At 41.1% G+C, this 25284-nt stretch overlaps 1 protein-coding gene across 6 annotated transcripts in view; it reads left to right on the top strand.

Moving 5' to 3' along the window:
• The window catches only part of magi3b (membrane associated guanylate kinase, WW and PDZ domain containing 3b), a 144039-nt gene that overhangs the window by 106394 nt on the left and 12361 nt on the right, over positions 1-25284 (top strand). For all 6 annotated transcript variants that reach the window (XM_088423152.1, XM_088423154.1, XM_088423153.1 and 3 more), the window contains exons 4-10: positions 1291-1497; positions 6702-6864; positions 7100-7179; positions 8947-9004; positions 10691-10791; positions 18978-19169; positions 21684-22319. In XM_088423152.1, coding sequence (XP_088279278.1) covers positions 1291-1497; positions 6702-6864; positions 7100-7179; positions 8947-9004; positions 10691-10791; positions 18978-19169; positions 21684-22319 — 1437 coding nt within the window. The remainder of the gene's footprint in view (positions 1-1290; positions 1498-6701; positions 6865-7099; positions 7180-8946; positions 9005-10690; positions 10792-18977; positions 19170-21683; positions 22320-25284) is intronic.

A 25284-nucleotide genomic window follows, 5' to 3' on the forward strand; every position in this document is an offset into this window, starting at 1 on the left:
TGCTACTAAAACAAAATAATATAATGATGTAAAATAAGAGTATAGCCTCATGCAGGTCATTGATGAAAATGTTTGTAATCTTTCCATAAGTGTTGGTCACATTACAAATGGCAAACTATTTATTGATGGTGAAATGTCTCGCCGCTTGCAGGTACAAGTACATATGGAAAGCATCTGACGTAACCCATGTATAACCTGCTGGCACCTCATTAATCACAAAAGTAGCGTGGCTGATAAATGTCAGTGTAACAGCAGATTAGCCAGCGGTCTCTTCCATCTCTGCTCGCCTTCTTCGCGCCCGCTAATGAAGCCATCTTTGATGAATACGGACAGCCATGTCGCCTCGTAACAGCAGGTGGATCGATGGCAGCAGCTCGCTTTATATACATCTGTCTGTCCATTCATTCATCCAACAGCTCTTTCATCATCCTGCTTGAAAATGGATTGCATGCCAGCTGTCACGTTTTCAAGCACGTCAGGCCAAGATTTACATTACACGTATGCGTGATAAACACCACTCTTAAGGCCGGTGATGTGTGTGTGTTCCTTGTTAAGTACATGAAAAGATTCTGCTCTCATGCAGAGCTTGCATCAAAATAGGATTTTTTTTTTCAACAGAGGCTAATTAAATTGCATTTCCCAGTGGTGTCACTCTCTGTTCTTTAATTAATCTCATTAAAAATCATGATTAAAGCGCAGCCGACTCTTATTTGGCGATCATTTATGGGAGGGAAATACTCGACCTTGCAAATGCATTACCTGCAAATAAATGGCGGTGGGCGCATCAAACTGCACGCCATTTAGCTTAGCATCCTATTTTTTCCACACTTAAATACACCCGCAACTTCCTCCTCACTTCTGGTGTATGACTAAATATTTCTCAAGTGTAACACAAGGTTTTTCTTCATTAGGGGGGAGAAATGGCAAGCTGAGAAGATAGCTAATTGCCGTATTCAATAAACTGTGTAATTAGTCGCTGACAAATTCAACGAAGAGTGATTTTAATGTTACATGAGTCTCGAAAGCACCATCTCGTGAGGGGTATCGTGGGTTAAGAAATGTGAAATATACACGCTTAGGAAGACGTGCGCCAGCGAATGCACGTTTGTATTATTCAAAGTAACAAGGGTTGTCCTTATCCTGTCTCTCTTTTAGCCATGTGTGACAATTTGTTTGAGCATTCACCATTTATAAATATCTTGAAAATACAGCTTAGGGTCCATATAATTGTACCCTCTCTGTCCTCACCAGTTCAGGTTCAAAATAGTTTTCTTCTTACTCTTTGTGAAGGCAACTTCTACGGGACCCCAAAGCCCCCGGCAGAGCCTAACCTGGTGCAGCCCGACTTAGTGGACCAGGTCCTGTTTGATGAGGACTTCAGCGGCGAAGTCCCCCGCAAGCGCACCACCTCAGTCAGCAAGATGGACCGTAAGGACAGTGCTGTGCCCGAAGAGGAGGACGATGACGAGAGGCCCCCGCTGGTCAACGGCTTGCCTGGTGAGTCTGTGCCACGTCAGTTTACTTCAAATAATAATAATAATACAAAATAAAAATAATAACGCATCACTTTTAGCGTTCTTCTATACTCTTTTAGGCGCTTTACAATCGATACAATATTATGCTCTCACACATTCATACACCAGTGGTGGCAAACTACGTTGTGTAGCCACAGCTGCCCTGAGGCAGGTTGACGGAGGCGTGGCTGCCACATTGCGCCGACAGCCCCTCTGACCAACCACTGGAGGCAAGGCAGGTGAGGTGTCTTGCCCAAGGGCACAGCGACACATGACTTGGACAGAGTGGGAGTCAAACAGGTGACCCTTGCTTCCTTGCTGTCACGGCACATAATGCCATGACCAAATACAGCACCTTTCTCCCTCCTTTCCACCTTAAATACAAAACAGATTGAAAATATCGTGGCTCTTGTATGACAGCCATTTGGCCATCCATTGTGGTACTTCCATAAACACGAATGTTAATAAATAAATGCTGGTTGGTGAACAGTGGCAAACAAGCAAAGTCACAGTGGAAGTCTTAATGTTATACTGTACAATATCATCACGTAAATAGGTCATAGGATCAAGATTGCATTTTGATTCAAATGTTTTTGATACAACTTGAATGAGTTCAGTTTATTGTACATATTACAGTCATTTTATGATATAAAAACAGTCCTAAATGATAATGGGTAGTCAAAGAGTTGGGACACTTTTTGTGTAATTCCCAATCAGGGGCCGGGCATTTCAAATGTTCTACTTTTCATGAATGCAACATATCCAGCAAAAAACAACAACAAAAACCTTTAATTCAGAACACAAATGTTCCACCATAGTTTGTTGGAGGGGAGGTCCGTGCTCTACTTCAGGACTTTAAAGTTTCACATATTCATCTTAACATTGATAAAACACAGCGCAGTTTTGTAAAAATCCCAATACATAGCCCTTTGGATTCAGCCTGCTTGTCCTTATTAAATGCTACATAAACGACAATTATCTTTCTAGCACACACATCATGCAAATACAAAACAGCAGAGGCACTCTCAAATGAAGAGAGTTAAAATACGCATAGCACTACAATTATATTAACATAAGCACATTAGTGGCACTTGTACATGTACTTGTGTTCATCTCTGGACAAAATGAGTCCACTTCAAGCCTACAAATTGCATTTTCAAGCACTTTAACTTCGAGCTTGATATGCTCACAGCTATATACTGTTAGTAGTTTAATACTTCTATGCTTTTATGCAAATATAAATGTTTGATACAAACAGACATCGGCGTAAGCATCCAGTGTTCAACCTTTGAAGAGGTGCTTTTCAAAAGAGCACACTTTTTTTTTTAATTAATATTTTAATGTGATACTTTCAGATGCTTGTGACAGTCCTTCACACTGAGGACACAATGGATTTTGGCAAACGAATCACATACTGAGCATGACACGCTGGCTGTTGGAGTGACAGAATTCAGATTAAAACAGAGGTGGTAAAATTAAGCTGATTTTGTCCTTTCTATTTATTTTCTACCTTGTTCTAACAGTGAGGGCTCATGCTGATGCTTACTCAGCTGCACAGAGGATCCACACAAATCCAGAGTGTGTTTATCCAACAGCTTGCTCATATTTGAACCCAAATACACATACACACAGTGACGCGCGCACACACACACAAAACTGGATGCGCGGGAGTGCTTTTTATGGCCACCGAACGACTGCTCTGCTTCAACCAGTGACCCGTTGATCTCAGGGTGCCCATAGATGGGCAGAGTTATGGTCGAATTGAGAAGGAGGTTAATGGAAAATATGAGCATTAAGTCTCTCAACTCTTGACTTGTAAGTGACCCCTCCCCCCATCCCTTCCCCAGAACTCTCCGCTGTCCTTCTATAAAGTCGGATATGGTCTTTACCTTGCCGTGACCTTAACTGGCCTCATTGTGTGGCCTCTTTCTCTGGGCTCTGAAGCAGCACAATTCAGATCGGTACACTATGATCTGGCCTAGGGTGGAATAAAACTGTGTCTATTTCTAGTGTGTCAACAAATGTGTGCCAAACTGCAGTACGTAAGTCAACTAGATCAGTGTTACCCAAACTTTTTATCACTACAGAGCGGTCAATGCAACTCTATCGCGGCATGGTTGGGGTAAACATTTCTTCAAAATAACATTCAGATGCAACACAAAACGAATATAAAGGACACATAAAATTTGAACTCAGCATTTATGCCAAATTAATGGGAGCCCTGAGCTTGTTTGTCTGCAACAAAACACATTTTCGAGTGACGGGAGATAGTGCCGCCCCGTGTGTTTCTTACATCCAGTCGACTCCATTGTTTTATTTTTGTCAAGGTCACTAGAAAACCCTGCTTCACACAGATAGGATGTTGGAAATCTCTAATGGAATCTCAGTGCATGGACATTCTAGGTTCACTTGGTTTGTTAACAAATTTGTCACAGATCCATTCCTTACCAGTTTGTGACTCCTTTTTCGCTGGTAAGTAATGCTCAAAGTAATTACTGCGATAAACCATTATTTTAAGTCAGACGCCTGTAAGAGCGTTCTTTTTTGTCAAAGTTGTAGGCTCTTCTCCCGCCTCTTAACTGGGCCTTTTTCCCCTTCCTAAAGAAATTTTCCAAAAATGTCTGTTTTTTTATCATTTTGCTACTTTGCAGGTAAAATTTTGGTGCTCAAGTGACCGAGACAAATCCAAGAATATCTGGTCGGTTGTTAAAATAAATGATTTTTCAAAATAAAAATATCTTCACAGATAATATGTAAAATGGAAACAACAATTATTTTGGTACCTGTTGATTCACGGGCCAGGGCTGGGCTACGGATCGGTGTTTGGAGACTCCTTGTATAAGGAACACATTAACCGAGTATAGCGTAATCCAAAAATGTTCTTTGCAATAATGCACTCTATTTAGCCTCATAAGTCTTAACACAGAATGCTGATTAACTTTGCATACGTGGAATATGCACCAAGCCGCAAAGTCCTTTCTTAAAAATCTATTTCACATTTTGCCACTCGTTCTCAACTGAAAATGATAGCACCATTGCTCAGGCAATAGCTAATCACACCTCACCTGTTTTCTGAGTTTGTTCATATGACAAGCTGAGCTGCAATTGGTCACTACCTGAGCCCAGAGTATCTGTGATCAATTTTAACTCTTAAGTGGCAAAATAGCCACTCCCTGAGAAAGAAGAGAAAAAAATGGGTGGATGCTGCCACTATTGGAAACAACACTTTGGACTGACTCAATCTTAAACCCAGAGATTGACAGTTCATCATTACTGACAGACAATTCCTATTGGTTGCTATGTCCATTTATATAACTCATTTGTGTAATCACATTCGAGACCAAAAACTCCGGGTCATTCGAAAAAGCTACACAGGTACGTGATATCTAGCTCATCGGATTAAAAACTCCTTAGTAACGCTGTGCATCCTCTACTAATCCCTTATTTTCATACACTTAGATATCCATTTTTAACTTTTTGGCTGCTGGAAACAAAAGTTGAGGCCTTAAAGCGATTGTTTTTGTAGAAATCCAAAAATGGACAATAATTCAAATCTAAAATTCATGACACATGGCTGCCTTTGTGAAAATACATCACACGTAGTCAAAGCATTCCGGGCAGGCCGCGCAATTGCGTAAACCCCAGTGTTTGAAGTGTTTCAAGCGAAAATGTTGCTCTTTTGCCCATTTTGCCAAAGATGGTTGAATTGAACATTTGACTGTATCGTATCAGTAACAGCCAATTGGTGTTCAGAACGTTACTACCTCATTACATCACATTGTCAATACAATATGCGGTTGCAATACGCGACTATTTTGAAGGTAAAACAAACACCAAAAAACACAGCCAAGACAAGGAATGCATTACAATATTTTTCACACTCGGTCTGACAGTAGCATTAGAGATGTAATCAATATGAAAATCATAATACCATCTTCATTTTGTTTACAAATAAGGCTTGTTGTTTGTCCAGTTTAGTTGTAAGTGCCTGGAAAGTAAAGGGGTACTCAACCCCTTACCAGACTCTCACTCCACCTCTCGCTAATATTTGAAAACAGTGCTCAAAGGAGGAAGACCGTTTAGCATGTGAGAGCGGAAAAGATTGGGTGTGATCTGTCTGTGATTGACAGCAGCAGTTATATTGCAGTAACATTCCTATTCCAACTTGCTAAGGAGAATTATATGAGGCAGAACAATGACGCCAAAATCACCAAATGACACTCGCAGTCTCCTCATTTTTTAGCCAAAGCCCAACTTTCAACAACCATCCATTAAAATGTCAAAATGCAGTGTTCCCTCGCTGCTTTATTATTCACGGCCTTGGTGCTTTGCGACCATCACCTCACAGCAGCACATATGCACCGCAACACTCCCACGCTCAGTCCTAACAATGAGTCTGAAGCAATCTAACATCCCTAATACACAATTTTGTTTGAAAGAAGGCACTTGTGTTTAAAACTAAATTACCGCTTTTCTACATCTGGCACTACATAAGGGCGTTAGGCCAAAAATATACCGAACTCACAGTACTGTGCACTGTAATGAGCAGGACAAGAAGTAAACATGGGTTTATACATTTTATAAGCAAAAAAACAAAACAAAATAAACCTTTATTTGGTTTTAGCACCACTTGAACCCTTGAAGTTGAACAGTTTATCTTTAAATGTCAAAGCCACGTAAAAATAAATGGACTGGCTTCACTTTACCAGTTTTTTAGGAGACAGTGTGCTTCTGCATTCTTCACAGTGTTTTTGTTGCGAGTGTGCCGCATGAAAAGGCAAAGATGATCCTTTAATAACAGCATCCAAGGGAGGGTTTCGAGTGAATGAGGCGGGCTTTTATTGCACGACTCCTGTTTATTATTGAATAGTTTCTCATTAAAAAGAAGACGTAGTCTGTCAACAAAAGGATACAATATTAGCATACTGAGGAAGCCCGGCGGGCTTAAATGGCCATTTTGGTTGTGGAGTTATGAAGGTATGCGTCATTGCAGCCCTCCCGGGGGAAGTTTTCACATACTGTACATATAGGCATAACAACTAACAGTGTGTGCACATGCAAATGCAATACAGCCCTTAAGCGGGCAAACCTGCGCCAGCACACTCATGTATACAATGAACTAACGATGCTAACGGGCTAGCCCTCTTCCGTCTGATAACTTCCTGCTTTCTGCTTGGCGCCACGCAGACCATAAGGCTGACTGGAGGCGAGCCGTGCCCAGCTACGCCCAGTCCAGCAGCACCATGGACTTCCGCACGTGGAGCTCTCTCCCCCGTGACGACAGCCTGGAGCCACTTCCGCTCAACTGGGAGATGGCTTACACTGAGACAGGGATGGTCTACTTCATTGAGTGAGTTGCACACAATGGCTCCTCACTAGTTGGTTATTTATCAATATGCAGTTGGGTTTTTTTTATTGTTGTTAGGCCCAAATACACACCAGAATGCAAGAACAAGTAGATATTGCGTCAACCTTTCATATGACATATTGTATTCGCACTGACACTTGGGACTCTCAATAATCTTTTTATCATTGACTGTTCCATCGATTACTTGGCGGTGATGTCTGTTCTTTGTTCTCCACAGTCACAACACCAAGACGACCACGTGGTTAGACCCCCGTTTAGCCAAAAAGGCAAAGCCCCCCGAGAAGTGCGAGGATGGAGGTACCTTTACCTTTTGGCTTTGATTGAGTTTTCCATATGTCCATGTGCTGCAAATGAATGGACTTGTGCAAATCCAACACTGATTGATTTAACCTATTCGACATTGAGAAAGTAATAACTGGTTTATTTGATTAATTGCAGCTTCTGTAAATAGACTGGCAATTTACACACACATTTACAAACCTTGCCTGCGCAGTTAATACAGCTTGGTGATGGTGACATATTGATCATAGAACACATTATTTGTAATATTTCCAATGGGGACAAATAGGATCAGTGTCTTCAAATAGATTGTGTACCATTAGAGGCTCCCCTTCAGATTAGTTTCATGTGGAACTTTATTTTGCACTCTGTAGATACGAGTCTTGTAATTTTCGAGACTGGTCTTGGTCGAGAAAAAAAACAGGTCTCAAGACCATTTTTTAAAGCCATCTGTCTCATCTTACATGCCGCAAAGGCAATGGGTTTGGTCCAGGGTGGACTCAGGTGTTTTAATCAGACATGTTGAGACCATGATTACTATACTGCTGGGAGAAAGTGCATAGTTTGTTAAAGTGAAAGTACAAATTCGCTTAGGTTTTGTGATATATTTCAAGTCAAGTCAAAGCTATTTATACAGCCTTTAACCACAACAGTCTCAAAGGGCTTCGCAAGAGATAGAATCAGAGAGAACATAATAAATTGCCAACGGCATCCCCTGAATGAAGTTTGCATTTCATTGTAATACTTCAACAACAGCATATCAACATTTGTTTTTGTTGGGAAAAAAAGGTACTGGTCTCTGATTTGCACAATAGTCACGTTAATGTCTTGGCTTGCTTGGTGTGGGCTTGATTACAACACTACTAGATACTATCATGGCAAGCGTATTGGAGACTCTAAATTTTCCCTAGCTGTGATTGGACTTGTGAATGTTGTTCGTCATTGTGTGCTTTGCGACTGGCTGGCAACAGGTCCAGGGTTTGCCTGAAGACTGCTGGGATAGGAACCAGCAAGCCAACAACCCTAGCGCGGACAAACGGCTACAGACAATGGATGGATGGTTAGATAACTATAGTTTACATCCATCCATTTTCCAGATGAGCTAGAGCCAGAAGAATCTGGGTGTCAATTGGGGTGCACCTTAAACCAGTCGCCAATTTGGACAGTCTTCAGTGAGTTCAACATGCATGTTCTCTAAACATGGCAGAGAACATGTCGCCTCCAGACAGAAAGGCCCAATCTGAACCTAGAAATGTGTGTGCCAGACATGCTAACCGCATGACACAATACTGGCTTACTAGAATAAATTGGGAAGAGATTGTTAAACGTACTTCATGTCAGCCTTGTGTGCTACTGTATATGTGTTGGCTGCACAAGCATTTCCCCAAAGTTCATGAACTCATCAGTCAGGCATGCCTGTCCAAACACCACAATAAAAGAATAGCTTCCTCACATGAGCTCAGTTCGATGAATTTCATTCGTGACCTCAAATCTCAAGATGCTAATTGAGGCCTTAAGTGCACCCCGAGCTTCAAACAGAACCCTTTGGACTCTCCCAGCCTGTTATTATTATTATTTTTTAATGGATTATTTCAGCAGGCCGAAGGAAAGCAAGCGCTTTGAAAAGCTTCCTCTTGCATGAAGAGCTCCTTTCTCTCTAACTTCTTTGTTTCCCTCCTTGTGCCTCATCTGTTCGTCAGGGTCTTTGCATCCATATCCTCGAAATGTCCTGCAAATAATCCCGGGCTGAGACCCTGATCATGCTTGTCCTCTCTCTCTCCGCAGAGTTACCTTATGGCTGGGAGGAAATTGACGACCCACAGTACGGCACATACTACGTTGAGTAAGTCTTATTGATTCATGCCTGTTTCCCATCACGCCGACGGGCTCGGCAGCAAACAGCACACTTTGATGCGCTGCTTCCTTGCAGATGCACGCAGCCCATTTCGACAGCACCGCGTGGCGTAGTAGTGTACAGTACATTAGCCATGCACCGGCATGCATCAATATACTGTCTAAAAATAAATATGCTTCCAGCGGCAGCCTCCCTTTCTATTGTAGTATTAACATCCAACTACACATGCGACACAATATGTGGTATTACACATTCACACTATTGCACATTTTACAATATATTGGCGAAAACGGATATTTACTACTTGTATTCTGGAAAGTTACAAATCAGCTATTATAATATTTCTAGTGATCAAAGTGTGATGCATGTAACACTAGCGGGACACAGGCTACTTCTCGTGGCTCACAAAAGAGTCACTGAATTAAATTTTCTATTTGGAGAAACGTTTGTTAAAATGAACCTTTGATGTCTATAGCCATCAATGGCAGTGAATGTGTTAAATGTATACAGTACATCAAATTTACCATTGCGTAAAATATACTGCTTCCCAAATAGTGTTTATCACATGCACATTTACACATGAACCTTACACAAAGCACATGTTCTCCACTGGAAATTTAACATGCAGTTCCCTGTTCACATCGTTGGCATTATAGTACCGCCCATATGACATGAGATATGACATCTACTGCACACATACCTCACTTGCGTTAATGTGTATTGTTGCACATGATTATCAAATGTAGATTACAAACACACTAGTATCATTGCATAGGAACAACCAGTACACGTTAATCAAATGTATTTCGGAAAACAAATAATTTCATTATAATGTAAATTGCATACACAGCATACACCGCACAATGTATTGGAGGTGCACTCCACTGGACTTTATTACAGTACACCTAATCACCAACAAACCAAGCAAGTGAAATCATTGCCGCACAGCGCAATCTTTCCCAGCCCTCACGTGATCAGCGCATTTGTGTCATGGGATGTTAATGTTTAAAAATAAACATCAGAAATCCCACATGCGTCTTGCTGCGTCCATCTCGTATCTAGATGGTCCTGCTCTATGTAAAACGCCTGCATGGGAGAGCAGATGATCAGAAGTCCTCCCATGTTTTGAGCACTGTGCTATGAATTTAATGTGGCCTCCACAGACTTTGTTTCAGGGGTATTTTTTGACTCTAGACGAGGTGATTAAAATACTAAAACAAAGGGGCACTCAGCATTTTAGCGGTCAGCCCGTGAGAGGAATCCTGCAACGGTAGCCGTGACAGCTCTGAGATGTTGTTTGGACAAGCAGAGTGGACACGAAATAGATGGAGAGCTTCATCTTGACAACGGCTTGTCGTAGAACAATGACTTTTGGTTTCCCCGCCAGGGGACCAAAAGGCAATTTAGCTTGTTTTTTCACCACCGGGCGCTTAACGGTGGGAGTTCATTTCCTACAATATTAAATGGCTGAATGCCATTAGAGAAGGAGGCGAGCCGGCCTTTGCTTGTACGTGCACTGTGTTATTAATGTGTGGATTAATAATAACGGGTGCCGTCGGCTCCCTTTTCGGCAAGGGCGCATGCATAATTGACTGCAGCAAAGTTGTCTACGTCTACAGTATACATTGTATGTGCGCGCTCTCATGTACATGTGCTCACTTGTTTGTTTTGCAGTCACATCAACCAGAAAACCCAGTTTGAGAACCCAGTACTGGAGGCCAAGAAGAGGCTCAGCCAGGGGACAGCCACCATCCAGAAAGCCAGCACATCTCATGGTAGCATACAACCATTTTTAACAACCTTTGCCCTAAGCCTTACAGTACGTTTTGTTTTTGGCTCAACAGTTACCAGTTTTGACTTTTGAATTTTGGTATTTTCCATTGGCGGTCCGTGACTTTCACACCTACGCCTTCTGTGACGTCAGACTCTCGAATAAATAGCCCTCATGCGCACACGTACGCATTATCAGGCTACACGGGCTATTTTCCGGCGCTTTTAAACGTCAATAAACCCGCATCGGCCATTAAAACTTGTCATTATATGTGATGCTGTCAAAACTTTAAAAAAATAATTATAAATTGAAATAAATATCCAAATTACAAATCACAGTTTAATTTAAGAAGAACATCGTTTTATTTCTTTACTATTAATAGGATATGAATGAAATATAATAACACAAACATATTAAATATGAAACAATAAATAAAAAAAAGACTTGCACTCACCAAAACAAACTGCAGTCACAATCGATCAGTCTTTTCAATACCTCCCGATTTTTTTTTTTTAACCTCTTCATGGTTTTTTTCTCTTCACACTGAGATGTACTGTGCATCCACTAGGGTGTTCCCAAAGGTTTTTTTTTTAAAGCGCTGTAGTGCATTGAGGAGCTCTCTTTTACCTTCGAACTGAGATGTACAATTCTGTATCCACGCGGGTGCCCCAAGAAATTTTTAAAAGCATTATAGCACGTGTGTCCAGCCGTGCTTTGGTGCCTTGATTAATCAATTGAAGGCCTTGCTGGCCCTGACAGTCGTCCACTGGTATTTTGTCCTCATGCTTGCATGGGTTTTCTCCAAGTTCACCAGCTTCTGGCCACATTCATAAAACATGCTACTCATATAAACTGAAGAGTCTTAAATGTAGACTTGTGCTTGAGTATGAATGTACCCTGTGATAGGCTGAGGAGACAAGTTCATCGAATGCAGCACTCTCCTGCAACCCAAATCAGTAGAAAGTGGATTGATAGATGGAAAACATTTCCCATGGAGCAAGCCGCGACAGCTTTCTTTCAATTCAGTGCATTTCATACGAAAGGTAAATGAGGGCTGATTCCACAAAAAAAAAAAAAAAATCTGCGGCCACTAACTCCGACTTTAATTCAATTTCGTTTGCACCCTGTAGTTTCCTGCATCTTAATAACCTTATTCACAGAAATATCGCACTAATGGCATGCCAGCACAACACACTCACAATGTTTGACAGCTTGAGAGCGGTTTGCATCTGGTTTCCTCCTGATTGGTACACAAAGCAAAATGCTTGCTTTGCGCCAAGAGCACTGTGGCAGAACCTCTGCAGTTAGAAAGACACTTTCATCTATTTAAAACATGCCCTCTATACCTAATGTCATTTTTGCCAGCATGCATCTATATACTGTCTATTTTTTTCCCTTTTTTTTATTTAATTCTACTTTTTGTTTGATTTAAACATTATGTCAGTCAATTAGATGTTGTTTATCAATGAGCCTCATTTGCATAAAGGACATTTATTTCTTTGCCAAATATATGCACATTAGCTTATTTAAATACACAGATGCACCATGACACATTCTGCTTGGGAGCACAGATTTCACAATACGTGCCTGCTTTGTGAATTAGACGTTATCTGTATGTTTTATTTTTTACTGAATGTGCTTCATACAAAACAGAAAAAAAATTCAAAACACAATAGTTAATGAAATAGGGACAAAAACATACATTGACAACATTAAACACATTAACAGATGGTTTTAAAAACATTTAAAAGTAAAGAACTAAATTTAGATTCCAACAATTACTAAACATCCATGCTGTGAAATTGATTTTAAAATGATTGAAAAAAAATGTGGTCAAAGTTATAGGGGGAATAAAAAATCGGATTTAAAGACATTTACACTTCTGTTTGTTAGCTTATTCCAGTGTTTCTCAACTATATTTTGCCAGGCCCCCCCTAGAAAAGAGAACCCCCCCCCCCCCCCCCCCCCGCCACCCCCCACCCCACTTCCCCGTCGATGCACTGAATATAAATAAGATTATTATTGATGACAATTGTTTAAGTATACCTACACATGTATCCTTTTTAACATTAACAACAAAAAAATGCCCGCCCCACTATTTGAGAAGCACTGGGTTATTCCAACTGCATGCAGCATACAAATTTACCCTAGTGTATTCTGTTAATGGAGCTAAAATTACGGGACAAACTAAGTGGGGGACTTCAACAATGCCCAACCATCAATCAGATAAAATAAATACATTTTAAAAAATGGGGAGTGACAGAGAAGAGCAGGGGCTGGATTAAACACAGAATTTGTAATTAGTTGTAAGGTGTAGCTATAATTTGAAGATTAAAGGTCAAATTTTACAAACAATAGTATTGCCAAGGACAAATACTACATTAAGTTACTATGGTATATTAGACTCTTATTTTTATGCATGTTTGAAATACATTGTTGAAAAATGGTGGTAGCAGTCTTTGCAGCTAATCCAAACTGGCCCCACTTAAACACACCACTAACTTTCTTCCCTATAATTGTACGCTAATTGCTTTGGCTATTCTCTGTGCACACTTGACTTCGTGTTGCAGTGTGATGAATTCGGGTTCAAGAAGGTCGGCAGCCTTTAATTAATTCCAAACGTGATTGTCAAGATGAGTTGTTTGTTGCTAATATATGCTGACGCTTTATTTTTGGTGTGCGCACCATTAAGAAGCCCCTGTGCAGCTTTTAATGGAGGGAGCAGACCATTAGGAAGCATGTGCAGTAGATTACTTTGCAACAGGTTGCTAGCAAATACAAGGTTTCGGGGAGCGAGAGTGTGAATCTGCGCCGGGGCATCGGGGTGGGCTCCCAGCCAGCTCAAAACAGCTGTCGGAACAACACATCAGACGGGATCCAGCATAATCAGACAAGCCCCCCCACCCAACACTCACACACACACGCATACGCGCAGGTGTGGAGAGACTGATGAAACCGCTCTCACTCCTCCGATTACCAATGATGCAACTTGACAAGCTTATCACACCACAGCTGTGATGCAACATCAACCATGACTTGTGGTATTGCACATTAATTACATGTGTATTATTCATTGTACTTTGTTTGTAGACATGATGCATACATCTTTACTATAACCGTGTACTATACGTGCACAAACACCTGTTTACGCATCCACATATGTTGCATGCTTGCATGTACTGGACAAGTCAGCCTACAATGGCGGATTTACTATTCCACTTTTATATACAGGTACTGATAATGATGTATAGTTGTCCCTGTACAGTACCATTTCACTTATACATTTCTATCGATGTACTACTGCACTTGCATTGTTCCACGTGTACTATTGCACATGTACTGTATTTCCTTTACATACCTCTTTTATTCAATATGTCCTATTGCCGCTCTAACAAAGTGCTATTGCGCATGTACTATTCCATCTAAAATTGCTCATGTGTTATTCCAGCTGTGCCTGCCCCTACAATCCTTTATGTAGTACTTCAGATTTAACATTCCACCTGCACACAACTCTTTTCCACATGTTTTATTATACAATCCCAATTCCACATTTTGTGCTTTTCTGCATGTACCATGTGCACATCCTCCTGAATCCCTTAAGTACTATTTATGCTGTTCCACATGTGCTGTTACATTTGTACTATTCCACCTGTGCACGCTCCTTCAATTCCATATACATATTTGGCATTGCTATTATAAATACAGGACTGTTGAATGTTTTGTCTGACATTCATCAGGGGCCACATTGAATCTTCAAGGCTGCAATCTTCGAATAGTGGCCACTATTGTTCCATGCTAATTATGTCAGAGAAAAATCTTAGTACAGCACCAAATAATGTTAGCAGAGATCTAAAGAGAAGCATGCCAGGAACGAAAAGGAACAGTGCAGATATGTTATGCCTGCCTTCAACCACTGGCACTCTTAGACTCACCCCATCTTCACAAACACACACACCAATAACCATTTCCAACATATCTTTTGTATTCTACCTGAATCAGACAGCCTAATTGTCATGTTCCTGGACAAGGAATTGCCATAAACCTGGATAGGCACTAACTCTTCATACTAAACACAATATATATTCCATTTCTACATCCTGCACCTATTGTGAACTAGAATTGGATGATTGGGAAAAATAATCGGACTGCTATTTTTTGTCCTCAAAATTGTGATTCTGGTTTAATGTGCGATTAATTATTCAAGGTTTTCTTTACATGCATTTTGTTTAACAAACACAAGCAATAAAATGAATGTGAATTGCAATAAACAACATACGATTTATTATTCATGAATGTAAAAATAGATTGAGGTTTACACTAAAATATAGGCAAATGAACCATAAACTCATATGGAAGAGTATATTTATCTACAAAATACTTGTAGTCTTTTAATCATTCACTACGACACATGCACATAATTTGACTGACATGACTGGTGTCACTATCAATCAGTCATTTATAGGTCAGATAACAATAATGCCAACAAATCTGTAGCCATATCACTTAAACTTTTCTTGTTTCATGAAAAAAATTGAAACGTGAACTGCACTTAATCACTTTACTGAACACAATATTAATTTATACACATATGCATATTGTTAAATATAAATATAAAAATGAAGCCTATACCCATCAAATTGAAGTTTAGGATTTTTTTTTTTTTTCCCATAGTTGCAGCTTTTGACATCTGCATTCTAGTACCTTGCAATGTTCATTTAAATTCAAAGAATTGTTCGGTCGTATTTTGAATACAGTATTTCACGTATGTACTATCGCACGTATATTATTTCACCCGTACATTGACGCTTACCAGTTTTACCTCTTGTCCTCTTGGTTTACCTCAGTCAGACAGTCAAATTGTCATTTACACAGAGGTAGAAGCACAACAAATCCCTGCTGGGTTTATCAAGCAATTTGAATGTGATTATGCAAATGAGCGCCGCTTGATCCATGCGGCAACAGCGTATGGACATCTGGAGTCCGCGACGACTGTGATAAAGCACCCTCGCTGGCTGCCGCGCACGTCCGCACCGGATGTTTTTAACTGCTCAACCGCTTGATAGAATGAGAACACTTGCATTTAAATTCCTTGCACACTGCACGGAAACTTATAGAGCACTCAGAAAAAAAAATCAAGGTACGCAAAGAAGATGGGGTGGAATGCATTATTATCTGTGTAAATATTATACCACATAATTCAGCCAATTTAGGCGTTTGATAATACATGTTTACTCTTCTTGTTTACCTCTATGAATAAGAGGTCAGTTTTATAGTCTCTAATCCCAGAGAGAGAATCAGATGTGTTTGTTTAGATTTAGGATGCTGGTCAAAATAAATCTTTTGTAATGGAGTCATCATAACTTAATACTTGAATCTTACAATCAAACACCTCAGAGGTCCGAAGACAGTAAGTAGTGGCTGACCAGTGTACACAGGCTCAGCGTGCTTCAAGATCTTAGCTGTCATCACTTTAGCCCTTTTCACACTGCAGGAACTCTTCTGCTGTACCCAGGTAGCATGAGTTCCCATTTCCGTTCACACCATAAAACAGTCCTTATAAGAACCTTATAAGCACCTATTCGCGACTAGGGTCTTTGGCTACCTACCTGGGTAGCTCGAGGGGGACGTGTTTTGCTATAACGCCGATTGGTTGCTTGAACTTGGGGGTGCGTTGGTGAGATATCAGCATCCACGATTACACTTCCTTTTCAAAGAGGCCAGTTTGATATTTTGAAATAATGGAAGTTAGCCCCAAAAAGAACACGCAGATCATGCACCCAATGCAGCAGGCCTACGTCTGACTGGAGCAGGCGTATGTCAGCGGTCAGTATGTGGTGTGCACTCCCGAAAGCTCCGCATCTCAAAGAACATGCGGGGGAACACAGCAGCGCTCACCGGCGCCCGCCTTCCGTGTCCTCCGGCAAGCTTTCCACAATGCAAGCTCACAAAAAGTACACGGACCGAACACACGCTGCATCGGGCCCGTACCCGGTGATTGTTGTCAGTGCAGATGGGCCTTTTCACCGTCCGAAGCATTCACTGGAAGTGTTTGCTCTGCCAGCTACTCGTAGCTTTGATGCACAGCTCGAATAAGGTCTATTAATTTATCAGTATCAAGCCAACAGAGGTAAATAAATAAAGAAAAAGCTAATTAGGCTCTATTCTCGTGCAGTGTGTGGCAGCGTCTTTAGTTCATCATCCTGCTTGTTTGTCAAGCACCTTTTTAGGTCGCACTGCTTTTTAGACAGGAGGGGAACTGCAGTCCCCCCCCCCCTCCCCCTCAAGTCATCAGTCCAATTTGAATAAGCTACCCCATCTGCTGTCCCTCGGTATGAACCCAAAATCATGGGCCGCAGACCAGGAACTTCCGACCCTGAACCTTCGCGACTAGGAACTCAAAGTTCCTGGACTGTTTGGTGTGAAAGGGGCCATTGTCCATGAGGTAATAGTTTCTGTATTTCTGCAGAGGGAGCAGACCCATCACCGTTAGTGCGCCAAATTGGGCCGAACCCGAATCTTTTGGCAACCAGTTTAGGGTTTCTCCGGCTACTGCCCGAAGACGGCTGGGACAGGCATCAGCAAGCCAGTGACCTTAGTGATAATTAGCAGCCACAGGAGATGAATGAGTGTTGGTGTGGAATAGTGTTGCACCTTTTACAAACTGAAACTGCTAGGCTTTTTTGAGAGGCAGACGATGTTGGGTCATTGCCAGGTTGGCACTGCGTATTGTGGTAAAACATATCTATAATATGTATGTACTGTATTTGTAAATAACAAGAGCCGTCGACACTGCGGTAGAATTGCACTTGAGGCGGCAGTCTGGAAAACTACAATCTCTCGTCACCATAATTTAAGTGGACGTCTATAATTATGTCCACATCAGCCTCTAAAAACATCATTCCAATTTTTCCTCAAGAAAAGACCTAAGCTTTGTAGTGAGCATCTCTCTGACGAGGAGAATGTCATCGTCCTCAAATCCATAATACTTAGGCGATTTACATGTTCATTTTGGTGACTGCCGGTCACATTTTTTGGACATCAGATGACATTTATTCTCCAACACTTTTACTGTCACTGCACATCAACTGATAAGGGCTATATTAAATTGATGTCGGCAACTAACGAGCCATATACACCCGTTTCATAAAAGAAAGGAGCAGACACTTGGGCATCTGCAATAAAAATCGATTTTCTTTCTAGACATCCAATGAACTGAATAGTCTGTTCGAAGCAATATGATAGTCACTGCTTTGGAGGTAGCCATAAAATTGGCAAATCATATTCATAAAATTAAATTGGAATGACAAAATGCAATCACAAGCAATGGTTCAGTATTAATCCATTGAGCTCTGGCTTGATGATACATCTTCAAGGAGCAAGTGAACGAGGCATCGTCACAAATAGCTTAGCATTTTATACGGCTTCCGCACTGGGTGTGCTCAAAGAAGCCGTGTCAATGTATGTACAGTCTTGTAAATGTTGTCTATGTTAATACTTGCCAGCAGTTATCACAAAGGGGGTGATTCAAGACTATTAACTTGGAACAATAGTACTGCCTATGTGTATCCTAATATATAGAGCGAAGAAAAGGAGGTCTTTAGGGTTTTAATAATAATTGAGGCCCCCCATGAATTTCAATTGCCCCTCATCAAGCTGGGGTCTGGCGATCGGCTTGAGTAGGAGCATATCTAAAAGAGCCACAATTATGATACTGATAGCCACCATTTTATTTTATTTTGTTTATATGCGTACTTAGGGGCGGGGCCTGTTGCTAGGGGGTGACGTCAGCAAGGAGAAATGAGCCGGGCTGAGAGAGATTTACTCTGGCGAGCAGGCTGCATATGGGTGTGACTATGTGCCCCTAAGTCGCTCATTTATGAGTGTGTTTTGTTTATTATTTTGTTCTATTAAAATGACTACATCAGCCACTGTAAGCATCATAAACTGCACTGCAAGGGCGTCATTTAATATTAATATTGGCTAGATGTGATATCATGCATCTAGCTGGTGTCTGTCAACTTACTCTTTACTCAAAAGTAAACATTTGTAGGTTTTTCATCAAATTGGAGTCAGTTCTCTTACAAATGTGGATACAAATCCTATACGTCATACTATCTACAGTTGTTTGTAGAAAGTAAACACACAGATGGGATGACCCAGAAAGTAAAGTATTCTAATTTGCACCCACAGCTAAGAACAGCGTGCCTGGTTTCACTGCCGACCCGAACCAGCTGAAGGGCGACTTGTACCGCACGGCGCTAAAGAAGAGCTCGCAGGGCTTCGGCTTCACTATCATCGGAGGCGATCGCACAGACGAGTTTCTGCAAGTGAAAAACGTCTTCAGTGACGGCCCCGCTGCCCACGACAACAAAATGGCATCCGGTGAGGAACACAAAGCCACTCTAGTGTAGCTGATGTGGAAAGAAATTCAATTGCTTGCAAATTTGTACTTCTTGCTTATAGGGATGTTACACTTTCTGACTGGAAAAAAATCCTCTTCTGTCGCCAAGCTTAACCTAGTACGCCAAGTCTAACTGAATCTATCTCTACACCGAAGCATGGATCTACCCCCCTGTCATAACCCTTATCTTAACCACATCTCCAAGCTTTTCCAGGAAAATAGTATATGTTCAGGGTCGTGATCAAGGCCTCCTGATAATCTGATTACATGTATTTGATTCAGGTCCATTGGAGGAAGGATCATCCAAAGCATGCAGGGTAGTGGCTTTTGAGGACCTCACTTTGACAGCTGTGTTGTGAAGGATATAATGCAAAGGGGAGCATAAACAGTTCCAAATAGAAGTCAGTGGTAGCACAAAGATTTTGACCTTTGCTTTAAAGAAATGAAGGCAACTGCAACATCTGAAATCTATGGGGAGTTAATAAAAGCCATTTTAATAGGCAGGAGTTCTGCGGTAACTCCAAATTTGCATGCGTTTGAGTAGGATTTTGTATTTCTGAACTTGTGTCTGTGTGTGTAGGTGTGTGTGCATGTGTGTCTGTGTGTGTGTTTTAACAAAATCAGGCAAATCTTGTGTAGATTAGTTTTGATTGACTGAGGAAAATAGTAATTTTTCACAAAGATGTCAGTCTTGGGTTGTCTATAAAACAATGTTCTTAAGGTCTCAGCACCTAAAATGTTCAAAATTGTAATTGAAGTGTACTCTATGAAAATAATGCATTAATGTCTATGTGCACCATCGCTCAGGTGTTTTGATCCAACAAGCTCGCTAGCGTATCGCTGTGAAACTGCCTCCAAGTGACTTGGTATTTCTCGTCTCAATCATTTCACAAATTATTTACTTGTATATAAATAGACATAGTGACCACTAAAAGTTGAAAACACAATGCGTGACATCGAACAGAAGTCAGATGCAGATAGTCAGATGCAGATACAGCCATGTGGAATTCCACACAGATGTACATTTACGAGGTGTACTATGATTTGACTTTTATTCACTAGCTCGCACATACACAGCCATCAAAGATAACATACGAGGAATTGGAAGTTATACTCTTCTTCTTTTAAGGCAGAGCACAGAGATAGAATGAAAAGGTGCCATCTATTGGACAACTTATTGAAGACTTCTACATTACAACTCATTCATGCTCCTTATCACAGAGCATCAGGTCATGCGAACATCACAGTGATTTTATTCATGCATTACAAAGCAATTTGTGTCACGGCAGTGTTTGATGTTTTGTTTTCATGAGAGTATGCCCCTCCCACCGCAGAGAGAATAGCGAGTCAGGTAAATGTTTAAAAAAAAAGGTAAAGGTTTTGAAATGCCTTGTGAGTAATCTTGTACACTAATAATGTAATAATGTGATGTTTTGATCGCTCAATGTCCTCATTTATGCAACGTTTAGTTACTGATGACACACCATGCACATATGTCACTGACACATCAGTCTGCGACATGATGAGGCTACCACCGCAAATTTCCACTTTTATGCTAATTGATTTGGGATGAAATGTCACTCAAATACAAGGTATGAAAGATGAAACCTGAAGATGAAAAGAAGATTGTGATTTTCATTGCAAAACCAGTCTACCTGCCCCAGTGAATTGTAAATCCTGCAATGTTTTTGTGATACTTATGTTGAATGTTAAATACATTTGAGATGTAATATCCATGATAAAATCTTCTTGATATAGCTAGGCCACACTAAATGGCACATCATCTTCGAATTGACACACAAATCGTAAATCTAATTTCCCATTGCAGTAATTTGACTGTAAAACAAACACACACAGTAAAATATGCAATTGTGGCCTCAGGTAATTAACTAAATTAACTGGGTTGAGGCTAAACAATTATTTTGCCCAATTTCATCTGCTGAGCTATCAAACATCCTCAGATTTTACAGTGTTCAAATCTCAGATGATGACAATTTTCAAATTACTTTTCCTATTTTCTTTTGTTTTTTTTCACATCATAAAATATGGATATTTGAGCAGGGGTGTGTAGTTTTGTATTGTTTTTAATCGCCACTAATCTTTTTCTTTCAATCACTTGATAGCTGCAAAAGCTGAAGCTAAAGTGTCAAGATCTACACATTTTCAAACACTTCACCAGTAACTAGTTTTCTTGTGTAGTCTTGTGTACGCCTATAATACAAGAACCCTATCAGTTTTATTACTGTTAACAAGACTGCGGTCGAAATCTTTAGCCCAACACTGTGTAATGTGATGTAAGTTACTTCTCTGACCTTGACATTCATTGTCTTGCTACTGTGCACAAATCTATGAGGAGTCTGCTGAAATGAGATGAAGGGAGCTCTCTTGGTGATAGCAGCAAAGATGATTGATGGGCCTAGAAATACATCAAAAGGGGAATGTCAGCGACAGCGGAAGGAGGAATATGGCTTAATTTCACTATTCTTGCATTTTAGGTGACGTGATCGTGGAGATTAATGGCTTGTGCGTTCTGGGGAAGACCCATCCGGAGGTGGTGCAGATGTTCCAGTCGATTCCTGTCAACCAGTATGTGGACATGGTCCTCTGCCGCGGCTACGCACTTCCCCCGGATGTTGACCTGGACAGCGACGATCCCCTCCCGCCGCCACCGCTTCCGGCCAACCACCCCCCGCAGGCGCTGCATGGCGGCGAGGTGGTGACGGCCGTGCCTCTCATCAACGGGCAGCCGCTTTTGGTCAAAGGGGACGTCTTGCACGGCTCCTCCCAGGAGCTCCACTACGTCACCACCGACTCCAGTGGCCGGCCGGTTGTTGCTGCTTTGCCCAATGGCAGGCAGGGCGAAGCTGCCACCGGGATGCTACAACCGGAACTAGTGAGTGTGCCGCTGATCAAGGGGCCGGGAGGATTTGGCTTCGCCATCGCCGACTGCCCCTTGGGACAAAAGGTGAAGATGATCTTGGATGCCCAGTGGTGCCGTGGCCTTCAGAAAGGGGATGTCATCAAGGAAATCAACAGGCAGAATGTGCAAACGCTAAGCCACGCGCAGGTGGTAGACATCCTCAAAGATTTCCCTGTGGGGAGTGAAGTCAACGTGCTTGTGCTCCGTGGAGGTAGAGTGTCCAATTCTCAGGTTTCTCCGCCCTAAATATGTAAAGTATTCCTAAGCAAGATACTTAACGCTCATTTCCTCCTGATACTGCATCATCAGTAGCTGAAAGAGTAGGCAAATGCAAAAACACTTCGCTGGCCTGTAAGGTGGAAAGGCACTGTGTACTGTAAATGAAGTACCATAACCATTAAACTGGGAATTGTCATTTACTACTGCATTAGGGTTAGGAAGTGAAAGAGAGTCTTTGGGTGCATCTAGTATGCGCGTAAAAATTACCGTGCTTCCAGAATACACTCCACCACCTCTTCATGCTGCAAAATTCTGCATTACCCCACCACCCACCCCCTCTGTGTTTAGAACAAGGCCTAATGCAGTGTTACAACTTGGTGAGAGCAGGAATTACATAAGCGTGGGGATGGGCTCTGTTCCAAGAATGTAGAGGGAGGTGCCGGGGGGATTCTCTGCGTGAGGCGATGAACCCCTCCCTTCTGTGATGGTGTTGGAGGGGTCTTGAAAAGCCTGGCTGAACCACGATAAAGGGAACGGCCCCAGGGATTATGCGGTAAAGAGCAGAGGTCTTTGGTTTAAGATGATGTTCGGACAGTGTGACGGAACACAAAGACCCCAAAATGTCTGAACGTGTTCAGCATTCTTTTATTGATATGTTTTTTTTTTTTTTTTTTTGCAAAATTAAAGTCACAGAGAGAATGAATATTTTACTGCCCCCAAATTTCGAATGATCTCACAATTCCATATTTTTCTGAGAAAAAATAATACAGTCAAGCAATTAAGACATTAAGCAAAATAGTTTACCTTTCATAATCCCAGAGGTGGGTAGTTCATCGGTACTGATGGACTGTCCGTTGGACAGAAGTTTTGCAAACGGACCATCAAACGACGATAATATTTTAACAACAGACGAAGACTAAGAAAAACAGTACATTTCATCCGTCAATTTAATCCATAGATTTAATTGTCACCGCCTATGTCACTTTTGTCAATTATTTGTCACTTCAGCCATGTAAAACTTCCAAACTTCCAAGAAATGTTTAAATGGCCATATTCTTGGAAGTATGTGAGTTTAAACAGTCTAAATGGGCAGAAAGTGTTCTGATCTGAAATGCATATTGTTCTCAATCTTGCTCAGCGCATTTATTGCAAGAGTGTAAGTAAAAAGCAATGTTTAGAATTATGTTTTTTGTTGTGTGTCAATATGCTTCTTAAATGTGATTTGAATAAATAGGCTATACTGTGAGATTTGGCCTGCGGATTAAGATAATGGAGATTTGATTGTTATGTCATTATGTTTTGGTTTTTTTTTTGAGGCGGGGGTGGATTTTGGTAATAATGGTAGTGACTGATGGACATGCCATTACGGTTTGGGTAAATTTCCAAAATTGTAAATTTATAAAAACGATGGACTGACGACACGGAAGGTCCACATGGACCAGCAAAAAAAATGTACAATGCCCACTTCTGCATATTCCAACCATAAACGTTTAAGATCTTAGAGATCGGCTCGTAAAGAACTTTCTTGTTCCCCAAATTATTCCACTTTTAGACATCATGACAATATTCAAAAATGATACCACTTATGATGATACCGATATCAGTTTGAGTAGTCACTGGTACCATAACAAAGTATTGATTTTGACATAAAATTAAAAAAAAAGACATAATTTTAAATGAATGAATGTCATGAATGTCATTTAAAAAAAAAACATCACGATTACATTAAATAATGACAATTGCTGTGATCGTTTTCCGTTACATACACTGACAGAAATAGAATTTTGTTTTGTCAGACATGTTCGCCTTTAATTCATGAAGCGGCCACTAGGGGGCCGATTCCAGTATTCTCCGCCCTTGCATGTACTGATGCCTTGAAATAAGTATCAGGCTCATCAGGTATTAGCCTGACACTGATGCTCGCTATCGGCACTCGCCTATTCCGATTTTTAACCTCCATCTTCTTCATTTGTAAACAAATTTCAACATTTCTTTGACTCATCTAATTCATCTAATTCAGGACATACAGTTGTTATAACATTATTCAAATTCCCTGATTTTCACAATTCTCAATTAAAAAATGGTTAACTTATACGTCCTCCTACCTCTCTCAAGTGATCGAAACTATTCCAAATTCAAATTGTGTAGCCTATTCATAAACGGAACTACCTGTGTTTATCATATCCTCAAACTTCTCACATTCTGTAATAACTTTCCCAGATTGAGTTATTTGATATGATCAACTCCACAATCCGCATCCCTCAAACAACTCCAACCATTAATTTATAATAACCGTATAACCGTCTGTTCTTTCAGGCCAAAAGGGAAATAAACAGCAATAGAAAGATTCTGACAGTTTTACAATTGGGTTGCCAGATTAAGAGATATTGTACAGATGCACTTCCAAACACATCACGGATTCAAGAATTACAAACTTCACCTTCTACATTTCAACAATGTTCAGCACTTCAATTTTTACACGCAATTTCTGACATTAAATGTGTCATTTGCCAAAATGACCCCCTCTAACAATTTCCAGCATCTAATTTCTGTAAACCACAATTACAACAGAGGAACAACAATATCTGATACAAGCCCCCCACGCCCACCTCGACCCCACCCTCGCACCCCAATTCCCATCAGCCAGCCCCGCCAACGACTACTCCCCCCTCCCGCTTCCGGGCATACCTCACCATTTTCCATCAGACTCCATTAACCCCTCATCACGCCAAGTGTTAGTCCAGCATTTCGAGGTCCCCGAGGCACCCGAGGACTGTTTGTTAATCGAGTTAATGCAGTGACTGGGGGGGTCGCAGCAGGGGGTGTTTTAGAGATGATCTGCAGGGAACAATCTGAGTGCTTGAGATAGAGCGAGGGAGTGTACAAAGCAAAGAGAGAGTGAGTTGTGAGGGGGGAATTACCGGTCAGTGAATCATATATATTTATGCACGCTGCTA

Source organism: Hippichthys cyanospilos, chromosome 9 (genome assembly GCF_059441005.1).
Source record: "Hippichthys cyanospilos isolate Australia breed blue-spotted pipefish chromosome 9, RoL_Hcya_1.0, whole genome shotgun sequence".
Taxonomy (NCBI): domain Eukaryota; kingdom Metazoa; phylum Chordata; class Actinopteri; order Syngnathiformes; family Syngnathidae; genus Hippichthys; species Hippichthys cyanospilos.